Source organism: Salmo salar, chromosome ssa13 (assembly GCF_905237065.1).
Source record: "Salmo salar chromosome ssa13, Ssal_v3.1, whole genome shotgun sequence".
NCBI classification, from domain to species: domain Eukaryota; kingdom Metazoa; phylum Chordata; class Actinopteri; order Salmoniformes; family Salmonidae; genus Salmo; species Salmo salar.
Genome location: NC_059454.1, coordinates 680,714 through 692,500, shown reverse-complemented (window position 1 = coordinate 692,500; position 11,787 = coordinate 680,714). Strand labels below are relative to the sequence as shown.

The window sequence follows — 11,787 nt, the reverse complement described above, 5'->3', positions numbered from 1 at the left end:
CTCTCTCCCCCACCTCACTCTCTCTGTCTCTCTCTCCCCCACCTCACTCTCTCTGTCTCTCTCTCTCCCCACCTCACTCTCTCTGTCTCTCTCTCTCCCCACCTCACTCTCTCTGTCTCTCTCTCCCCCACCTCACTCTCTCTGTCTCTCTCTCTCCCCCACCTCACTCTCTCTGTCTCTCTCTCTCCCCCACCTCACTCTCTCTGTCTCTCTCTCTCCCCACCTCACTCTCTCTGTCTCTCTCTCCCCACCTCACTCTCTCTGTCTCTCTCTCTCCCCCACCTTACTCTCTCTGTCTCTCTCTCTCCCCCACCTTACTCTCTCTGTCTCTCTCTCTCCCATCTCACTCTCTCTGTCTCTCTCTCTCTCCCATCTCACTCTCTCTGTCTCTCACTCTCTCTGTCTCTCTCTCTCCCCCACCTCTCACTCTCTGTCTCTCTCTCTCCCCCCACCTCACTCTCTCTGTCTCTCTCTCTCCCCCACCTCATTCTCTCTGTCTCTCTCTCTCCCCCACCTCACTCTCTCTGTCTCTCTCTCCCCCCACCTCACTCTCTCTGTCTCTCTCTCTCCCCCACCTCACTCTCTCTGTCTCTCTCTCTCCCCCACCTCACTCTCTCTGTCTCTCTCTCTCCCCACCTCACTCTCTCTCTCTGTCTCTCACTCTCCCCCACCTCACTCTCTCTGTCTCTCTCTCTCCCCCCACCTCACTCTCTCTGTCTCTCTCTCTCCCCCACCCACCTCACTCTCTCTGTCTCTCTCTCTCCCCCACCCACCTCACTCTCTCTGTCTCTCTCTCTCCCCCACCTCACTCTCTCTCTCTTCCCCACCTCACTCTCTCTCCATCCTCTTTCTGTCTCTCTCCCTCCTCTCTCCACCCTTTCTCTCACCCTCTCTCCCCCTCTCTTTCTGTCTCTCTCTCTTTCTCTCTCCCCTCTCTTTCTCCCCCCTCACTCTGTCTTTTTCCTCCCTCTCCCCCCCTCTTCCCTCAGCAGGTAGAGATAGTGGGTAAGCCTCAGCCTGCTACTCCCACCCATCCTGCCACCCCTGGAACTGCACACGAGTACCAACAATACCGTAAGAGAGAGTGTGTGTGCAAGGAATATGATGTTAGATGATTATTGTGGGATATCTATGTGCCAGGTGTGTGTGCCAGGTGTGTGTGCCAGGTGTGTGTGCCAGGTGTGTGTACCAGGTGTGTGTGCCAGGTGTGTGTGCCAGATGTGTACCAGGTGTATGCCAGGTGTGTGTGCCAGGTGTGTGCCAGGCGTGTACCAGGTGTGTGTGCCAGGTGTTTGCCAGGTGTGTGCCAGGTGTGTGCCAGGCGTGTACCAGGTGTGTGTGCCAGGTGTTTGCCAGGTGTGTGCCAGGTGTGTGCCAGGCAGAGACATACCGGGTACAGCTAGAAGTCCTCAGCCACCCCTAACAACCTAAATCAGATGGTCATTGGCTGCCTATGTAAACGTGGCGTTAGAGAGGAAGATTGTGTGTTCTGATTCTGATGTGTGTAGCGGTACCGGACGTGTCCACCTACCAGTATGAGGAGAGTTCTGGACTCTACTACGACCCTCTAACTGGACTCTACTACGACGCCAATTCACAGGTAACACACACTCTACTACGACCCTCTATCTGGACTCTACTGCGACCCTCTATCTGGACTCTACTCAGACCCTCTATCTGGACTCTGCTACGACCCTCTATCTGGACTCTGCTGCGGCCCTCTATCTGGACTCTGCTGCGACCCTCTATCTGGACTCTACTACGACCCTCTATCTGGACTCTACTACGGCCCTCTATCTGGACTCTACAACGTCCCTCTATCTGGACTCTACTACGACCCTCTATCTGGACTCTACTACGACCCTCTATCTGTTCTCTGCTACGACCCTTTATCTGGACTCCACTACGACCCTCTAACTGGACTCCACTACGACCCTCTAACTGGACTCTACTACGACCCTCTATCTGGACTCTGCTGTGACCCTCTATCTGGACTCTACTACGTCCCTCTATCTGGACTCTACTGAGACCCTCTAAATGGACTCTACTACGGCCCTCAATCTGGACTATACTACGACCCTCTATCTGGACTCTACTACGACCCTCTATCTGGACTCTACTACGACCCTCTATCTGGACTCTACTACGACCCTCTAACTGGACTCTACTGCGACTCTACTGCGACCCTCTATCTGGACTCTACTGCAACCCTCTAACTGGACTCTACTGCGACCCTCTAACTGGACTCTACTGCGACCCTCTAACTGGACTCTACTACGACCCTCTATCTGGACTCTACAACGTCCCTCTATCTGGACTCTACTACGACCCTCTATCTGGACTCTACTACGACCCTCTATCTGTTCTCTGCTACGACCCTCTATCTGGACTCCACTACGACCCTCTAACTGGACTCTACTACGACCCTCTAACTGGACTCTACTACGACCCTCTAACTGGACTCTACTACGACCCTCTATCTGGACTCTACTACGACCCTCTATCTGGACTCTACTGAGACCCTCTAAATGGACTCTACTACGGCCCTCTATCTGGACTCTACTACGACCCTCTATCTGGACTCTACTACGACCCTCTATCTGGACTCTACCATGACCCTCTATGTGGATTCTACTACGACCCTCTATCTGGACTCTACTACGACCCTCTATCTGTACCCTACTGCGACCCTCTATCTGGACTCTACTACGACCCTCTATCTGGACTCTACTACGACCCTCTATCCGGACTCTACTGCGACCCTCTAACTGGACTCTACTACGACCCTCTATCCGGTCTCTACTGCGACCCTCTATCTGGACTCTACTGCGACCCCAACTAACTCACCCCATACTGTCTGGTTAATTGGTTCAACTCACAGGCCAGTTGCAATGTTTGATGCCTGAATATGTAACTGGCGACATGCTGCAGCCCAACAGTATATCACAACAGTATATCACGACGGTATGTCACGACGGTATATTCCAACAGTATGTCACAACGGTATATCACGACGGTATATCACAACAGTATATCACGACGGTATATCACGACGGTATATTCCAACAGTATGTCACAACGGTATATCACGACGGTATATCACAACAGTATGTCACGACAGTATATCACGACAGTATATTCCAACAGTATGTCACAGCAGTATATCACGATGGTATATTCCAACAGTATATCACGGCGGTATATTCCAACAGTATATCACAACAGTATATCACGACGGTATATCCCAACGGTATATCACGGCGGTATATTCCAACAGTATATCACGACGGTATATTCCAACAGTATATCACGACTGTATATTCCAACAGTATGTCACGACGGTATATCACGACGGTATATCACAACCGTATGTCATGACGGTATATTCCAACAGTATGTCACGACGGTATATCACAACAGTATATTCCAACAGTATATCACGACGGTATATCACGACGGTATATCATGACGGTATATCACAACAGTATATCACGACGGTATATCACGACGGCATATTCCAACAGTATGTCGCGACAGTATATTCCAACAGTATATCGCGACTGTATATTCCAACAGTATGTCACGACGGTATATCGCGATGGTATATTCCAACGGTATATCGAGGCGGTATATTCCAACAGTATGTCACGACGGTATATCACAGCAGTATGTCACGACGGTATATCACGACGGTATATTCCAACAGTATATCACGACGGTATATTCCAACAGTATATCACGACGGTATATTCCAACAGTATATTCCAACAGTATATCGCGACGGTATATTCCAACAGTATGTCACGACGGTATATCACGACGGTATATCACAGCAGTATGTCACGGCGGTATATTCCAACAGTATATCACGACGGTATATTCCAACAGTATATCACGGCGGTATATTCCAACAGTATATCACGGCGGTATATTCCAACAGTATATCACGATGGTATATTCCAACAGTATATTCCAACAGTATATCTTGATTGTATATCTCAACTTGAGCGAGTTTAACCAACTCAACTCAGTTACACACACAAACATCACACACTTGGCAGTAAAAATATGAACTAATCTCTCCCCCTCCCTCCCTCCTCTCTCCCCCTCCCCCCCTCCCTCCCTCCCTCCCTCCCTCGTTCCTCTCTCCCCCCTCTCCCCTCCCTCCTCTCTCTCTCCCTCCTCCCTCCCTCCCTCCTCTCTCTCTCTCTCTCTCTCTCTCTCTCCTCCCTCCCTCCCTCCTCCCTCCTCCCTCCTCCTCCCTCCCTCCCTCCCCTCTCCCTCCCTCTCTCCCTCCCTCCCTCCTCCCTCCTCCCTCCTCTCTCCCCTCCTCCTCCCTCCCTCCTTCCCCTCCTTTCTCCCTCCCTCCCCCCTCCTCCCTCCCTCCTCTCTCCCCTCCCTCCCTCCCTCCCTCCCTCCCTCGCTCCTCTCTCCCTCACTCCTCTCTCTCTCCCTCCCTCCCTCCCTCCCTCCCTCCCTCCCTCCCTCCTCTCCCCTCCTCCCTCCTCCACACCGTACACACACCCTCAATCTCTCCCCCTCCCTCCCTCCCTCTCTCCCCCTCCCTCCCTCCCTCTCTCCCCTCCTCCCTCCCTCTCTCCCCTCCTCTCCTCCCTCCCTCCCTTCCTCCCTCTAGTACTACTATAACAGGGTCACTCAGCATTATATGTACTGGGACGGAGAGAAGCAGACATATATTCCAGCTCCCGCCCAATCAGCTGAGGCTGTCGTTGCCCCCGGTGATGACCCCGCCCCTCCAACCCCCCTCGGAGGCAAGGAGAAGAAAGACAAGCCCAAAAACAAGACAGCACAACAGGTAACACACACACACCGCACACACACCACACTGTACACACACCATGCACACACCACGCACACACCACACACACCACACACACACACACCGTACAGATGCCACACCATACTCACCATACACACACCACGTACACACACCGTACACACACACCACACCATACACACACCGTACACACACCACACCATACACACACCACACTGTACACACACTGTACACACACCATACACACACCGTACACACACACACTGTACACACACACACTGTACACACACCATACACACACCACACCGTACACACACCACACCGTATACACACCGTACACACACCACACACACCGTACACACACCACACACACCGTACACACACCGTACACACACACACTGTACACACACCACACACACCGTACACACACACACCGTACACACACCACACACACCGTACACACACCGTACACACACACACTGTACGCACACTACACACACTGTACACACACCGTACACACACCGTACACACACAATACACACACCGTACACACACACACACACTGTACACACACTGTACACACACCGTACACACACACACTTTACACACACTACACACACCGTACACACACCGTACACACACCACACTGTACATACACCATCCACACACATGCAGGCGTGAACACTAAGCTGTGTGTTCTCAGATAGCGAAGAACATGGAGCGTTGGGCTAGGAGTCAGAACAGACAGAAGGAGAACGTTCGCTCTCTCTCCTCTTCCTCCTCTTCCTCCTCCGTGACCCCTGTGACCTCTATGGCTCTTTCCCCTGGTTACACCTGGGCTCCTGGACACGGTCGCCTTGACGACCGCAGAGAGTCCGCCAGCGCAGACGCCGGATATGCTGTCCTGGAGAAGAAGGTAACATGCACGCATGCGCACACACACACACACACACACACACACACACACACACACACACACACACACACACACACACACACACACACACACAGCCAGTCCCAGTGACTCTTCTTGTCTGTGGCCTGTAGGGGGCGTTGTCTGAAAGAGCTCAGAGCATCCTGGACCAGCTCAGACACACAGACAGAGAGGTACACCCCCCTCTCTCTCTCTCTCTCTCTCTCTCTCTCTCTGTCTCTCCCCCTGTCTATTTCTCTCTCTATTTCTCTCTCTCTGTCCTTCTCTGTCTCTCTCTCTGTGTGTGTGTATGTCTCTCTCTCTGTCTCTCTGTGTGTCTCTCTCTCTGTCTCTCTCTCTCTCTGTCTCTCTCTCTCTCTGTGTCTCTCTGTCTCTCTCTCACTCTGTCTCTCTCTCTCTCTCTGTGTCTCTCTCTCTCTCTCTGTGTGTCTCTCTCTCTGTGTCTCTCTCGCTCTGTGTCTCTCTCGCTCTGTGTCTCTCTCTCTCTCTGTGTCTCTCTCTGTGTCTCTCTCTGTGTCTCTCTCTGTGTGTCTCTCTCTCTGTGTCTCTCTCTCTGTGTGTCTCTCTCTCTTTCACACACTGTTTCTCCTTCCTTTCTCTGTACTCTCTCTCTCTTCCACTGTTTCCCCTCTTTTTATTTCTCTGCCATCTCTCGTGACCTCTTTGTTTTCTCTCTCTGTAGCGCTCCCCTCCTCAGGTGCAGGGTTTGGTGCCGGCCTACAATGGAGAGACGGACAGCGAGGGAGAGGAGGGAGGAGAGAAGGATGAGAGGATGACAGACTGGGCTAAACTAGCCTGTCTGCTGTGTAGGAGACAGTTCCCCAACAAGGAGGCTCTCATACGACACCAACAGCTCTCTGAGCTACACAAGGTGCTTATAACACACCTATGCATGTAGTGAGGTGGTAGTGGTAGATGTCTAGTCTCCCTTATGGCTCTAATCTGATAGTGGTAGATGTCTAGTCTCCCTTATGGCTCTAATCTGATAGTGGTAGATGTCTAGTCTCTCTTATGGCTCTAATCTGATAGTGGTAGATGTCTAGTCTCCTTTATGGCTCTAATCTGGTAGTGGTAGATGTCTAGTCTCCTTTATGGCTCTAATCTGATAGTGGTAGATGTCTAGTCTCCATTATGGCTCTAATCTCATAGTGGTAGATGTCTAGTCTCCCTTATGGCTCTAATCTGATAGTGGTAGATGTCTAGTCTCCTTTATGGCTCTAATCTGATAGTGGTAGATGTCTAGTGTCCCTTATGGCTCTAATCTGATAGTGGTAGATGTCTAGTCTCCCTTATGGCTCTAATCTGATAGTGGTAGATGTCTAGTCTCCCTTATGGCTCTAATCTGGTAGTGGTAGATGTCTAGTCTCCCTTATGGCTCTAATCTGATAGTGGTAGATGTCTAGTCTCCCTTATGGCTCTAATCTGATAGTGGTAGTGGGGTGGTAAATGTATATTCTCCCTTATGGCTCTAATCTGATAGTGGTAGATGTCTAGTCTCCCTTATGGCTCTAATCTGATAGTGGTAGATGTCTAGTCTCTCTTATGGCTCTAATCTGATAGTGGTAGATGTCTAGTGTCCCTTATGGCTCTAATCTGGTAGTGGTAGATGTCTAGTCTCCTTTATGGCTCTAATCTGATAGTGGTACATGTCTAGTCTCCATTATGGCTCTAATCTCATAGTGGTAGATGTCTAGTCTCCTTTATGGCTCTAATCTGATAGTGGTAGATGTCTAGTCTCCTTTATGGCTCTAATCTGATAGTGGTACATGTCTAGTCTCCATTATGGCTCTAATCTCATAGTGGTAGATGTCTAGTCTCCCTTATGGCTCTAATCTGATAGTGGTAGATGTCTAGTCTCCTTTATGGCTCTAATCTGATAGTGGTAGATGTCTAGTCTCCCTTATGGCTCTAATCTGATAGTGGTAGATGTCTAGTCTCCCTTATGGCGCTAATCTGATAGTGGTAGATGTCTAGTCTCCCTTATGGCTCTAATCTGATAGTGGTAGATGTCTAGTCTCCTTTATGGCTCTAATCTGATAGTGGTAGATGTCTAGTCTCCTTTATGGCTCTAATCTGATAGTGGTAGATGTCTAGTCTCCCTTATGGCTCTAATCTGATAGTGGTAGATGTCTAGTGTCCCTTATGGCTCTAATCTGATAGTGGTAGATGTCTAGTGTCCCTTATGGCTCTAATCTGATAGTGGTAGATGTCTAGTCTCCCTTATGGCTCTAATCTGATAGTGGTAGATGTCTAGTCTGCCTTATGGCTCTAATCTGATAGTGGTAGATGTCTAGTCTCCCTTATGGCTCTAATCTGATAGTGGTAGATGTCTAGTCTCCCTTATGGCTCTAATCTGGTAGTGGTAGATGTCTAGTCTCCCTTATGGCTCTAATCTGATAGTGGTAGATGTCTAGTCTCCCTTATGGCTCTAATCTGATAGTGGTAGATGTCTAGTCTCCCTTATGGCTCTAATCTGATAGTGGTAGTGGGGTGGTAGATGTCTAGTCTCCCTTATGGCTCTAATCTGATAGTGGTAGATGTCTAGTCTCCCTTATGGCTCTAATCTGATAGTGGTAGATGTCTAGTCTCCCTTATGGCTCTAATCTGGTAGTGGTAGATGTCTAGTCTCCCTTATGGCTCTAATCTGATAGTGGTATATGTCTAGTCTCCTTTATGGCTCTAATCTGATAGTGGTAGATGTCTAGTCTCCCTTATGGCTCTAATCTGATAGTGGTAGATGTCTAGTCTCCCTTATGGCTCTAATCTGATAGTGGTAGTGGGGTGGTAGATGTCTAGTCTCCCTTATGGCTCTAATCTGATAGTGGTAGATGTCTAGTCTCCTTTATGGCTCTAATCTGATAGTGGTAGATGTCTAGTATCCCTTATGGTTCTAATCTGATAGTGGTAGATGTCTAGTCTCCCTTATGGCTCTAATCTGATAGTGGTAGATGTCTAGTCTCCCTTATGGCTCTAATCTGATAGTGGTAGATGTCTAGTCTCCTTTATGGCTCTAATCTGATAGTGGTAGATGTCTAGTCTCCCTTATGGCTCTAATCTGATAGTGGTAGATGTCTAGGCTCCCTTATGGCTCTAATCTGATAGTGGTAGATGTCTAGTCTCCCTTGTGGCTCTAATCTGATAGTGGTAGATGTCTAGTGTCCCTTATGGCTCTAATCTGATAGGGTTAGATGCCTATACTCCAACCATAGTTGTAACTAACCTGATTCAGTTCTTCAAACAGCTAATTATAAGAATCAGGTGCGCTAGATGAGGGTTGGAGTTAAAACCTCCAGGAGGGTATCTCTCCAGGAACAGGGTTGGAGTTAAAACCTCCAGGAGGGTATCTCTCCAGGAACAGGGTTGGAGTGTAAACCTCCAGGAGGGTATCTCTCTAGGAACAGGGTTGGAGTGTAAACCTCCAGGAGGGTATCTCTCCAGGAACAGGGTTGGAGTTAAAACCTACAGGAGGGTATCTCTCCAGGAACAGGGTTGGAGTTAAAACCTACAGGAGGGGTATCTCTCCAGGAACAGGGTTGGGTGTTAAAACCTCCAGGAGGGTATCTCTCCAGGAACAGGGTTGGACAGCCCTGCTCTACCGTGACCCTTCAGTCTTCAGATCATGCTCTGACTACTAACTCTGTAGTCTGTATTCTGTTGTTAGGACCCCCATTAGCTGACACCATGACGACAGCTAGTCTACCAATGGGTCCATACACACAACAAGAGATATTAGACTATAGAGTTGGCGTTAGAAGGCACCGTTGACAGCACATGAGACAAGAGGAGACGACAAACAGTAAAATAACTGACATGTAACACATTTAAAATTCAATTTCTTTGACCTTTAACCTCAGCAAAACCTGGAACAGAGGTCGTCTCAGCAGGAGGGGGGAGCGGGGGAGAGGAGGGACAAAGGAGGTCTCTCCACCGAACCACCAGACCCAAAGAAGAGGAAGTACAGTTCCCAGTAAGCACTGCTGTCTCACACACACAAACACACACACACACACACACACACACACACACACACACACACACACACACACACACACACAGACAGAAAAGACAACACACACAAACTTCCACACATAACACATGTTCTCTCCCACCTCCTCTCACTTCCTCTCTCCTCCCTCTCACTTCCTCTCTCCCTCTCACTTCTGCTCTCCTCTCCCTCTCACTTCCTCTCTCCTCTCCCTCTCACTTCCTCTCCTCTCACTCTCACTTCCTCTCCTCTCACTCTCCTCTCCCTCCCTCTCACTTCCTCTCTCCTTGCCCTCTCACTTCCTCTCTCCTTGCCCTCTCACTTCCTCTCACTTCCTCTCTCCTCTCCCTCTCACTCCCTTTCACTTCCTCTCTCCTCTCCCTCTCACTTCCTCTCCTCCATCTCTCTGTAGTGATGGTACGGCTGGAAGTAGTCTAGGTGCCAGGATGCTGCAGGGAGGGGTGAAGAATGGCCTGCTGCTACGTAACATGCAAGTGGACTGACCCCTGACCTCTAGGCCCTGACTGTTAACCCGCTCCAGGGTGAAGTTTCCCCTCGGTCTGTACAGATCTAGGATCATCTTCCACCTTCCCGAATCCTAATCTATTTTTTTATATTTTTTGAATAAAAACTTTTTACCCCTTTTTCGTGGTATCCATTTGGTAGTTAGTTTTGTCGCTGCAACTCCCCTACGGACTCGAGGAGAGAGAGAGAGAGAGAGAGAGAGAGAGGAGAATGTCGAGAGCCGTGCGTCCTCCGAAAACACGACCCTGCAAAGCCGCACTGCTTCTTGACACAATGCCCCACTTAACCCGGAAGCCAGCCGCACCAATGTGTCGGAGGAAACACCGTACACCTGGCGACCGTGTCAGCGTGCACTGCGCCCGGTCCGCCACAGGAGTCGCTAGCACGCGATGGGACAAGGACATCCCTGCCGGCCAAACCCTCTCCTAACCCAGATGACGCTGAGCCAATTGTGCGCCGCCTCATGGGTCTGCAACACAGCCTGGGATCGAACCCAGGTCTGTAGTGACGCCTCTAGCACTGCAATGCAGTGCCTTAGACCGTTGCACCACTCAGAAGGCCCCTGAATCCTAATCTTAACCATTAGTGGCAAAATCTATAGACAGACAGACAGATAGACACTCAAATCTGATCGCTGCACAGGAGGCCGATTATATGACATCAACGCTATAGGAGATCAATATGGACCTGACCAACAGCGGCACGCCACGGACGATAGAGAAAGGAAATTTTGATTCACTAAAGAAAACCACTGGCATAAACGATTCTCAACATGAGGTACTGAGAGTATATATATGATATTATAAGCAATTTTACATTACAATAGAAATAGGCCTTTAATCTGTTACATTCACTGATAACTTTGACTCTACGTTTGACCATTTAAGATATTTGATGTGAAAACAAGTCTGTGACTTGGCGAATGGTGGTCCTTAATAAGAGCATTCGCCCGTGATGTGGTTGGAAAAGGTTGGGAACCACTGGTCTATACACCACCTATGTTTGATTGGAAAAGGTATGTAATGCTGTGAGAGTTTTATATTAATTGTTAGCAATTAATACTTAACAAATAGGAAGACATTTCCGTTGTACTAGTGTCTGTGTTTTCATGGGCTCCACTCTAATTTCCTGCAGCTAATCTGGGCGTATGGCCACCCGATGATGGCTTGAGCTGACAAAATGAGTTAAATACTGCATTACAGAGACAAGAATGTGTTTTACTCTGAGATATCTTAGGAGTAGAACAATCCCTCATTGTCTCTAAATCATCCTTGCAACTGGGAAACTAAGCCAGGGTGGGGTTAAGACAACAACCCTGTGTAGATAACGACAGGATGAACCCAGAGTGGCTTATGATGCTCCTTGGCCTGCATGGGAGGGGTGGAACCAGCCATGACTAAGTATTCTTAGTGTCAGCTATATGAAGAACTCTGCATGTCTAAAAGTTAGGCTGCTCGGCCCAACAGTCAATACTGTGGGGTTGACTAGTCTCATTATTGCAATAACTAATCAATATTAAATAAAGATGATTGTTTGAAGAAATGA

At 49.1% G+C, this 11,787-nt stretch overlaps 1 protein-coding gene across 2 annotated transcripts in view; it reads left to right on the top strand.

Annotated features, from left to right (window-relative positions):
- The window catches only part of LOC106566328 (RNA-binding protein 10), a 49,063-nt gene extending 37,276 nt beyond the window's left edge, over window positions 1–11,787 (top strand). Inside the window, exons 15-22 of one of the 2 annotated variants that reach the window (XM_045692796.1) lie at window positions 993–1,074; window positions 1,509–1,600; window positions 4,637–4,816; window positions 5,502–5,714; window positions 5,846–5,905; window positions 6,415–6,603; window positions 9,587–9,699; window positions 10,130–11,787. In XM_045692796.1, the coding sequence (XP_045548752.1) occupies window positions 993–1,074; window positions 1,509–1,600; window positions 4,637–4,816; window positions 5,502–5,714; window positions 5,846–5,905; window positions 6,415–6,603; window positions 9,587–9,699; window positions 10,130–10,220 (1,020 nt within the window). In that variant the 3' untranslated portion in view covers window positions 10,221–11,787. Of the gene's footprint in view, window positions 1–989; window positions 1,075–1,508; window positions 1,601–4,636; window positions 4,817–5,501; window positions 5,715–5,845; window positions 5,906–6,414; window positions 6,604–9,586; window positions 9,700–10,129 lie in introns of both variants that reach the window. The other variant, XM_045692795.1, reaches the window with a different exon arrangement.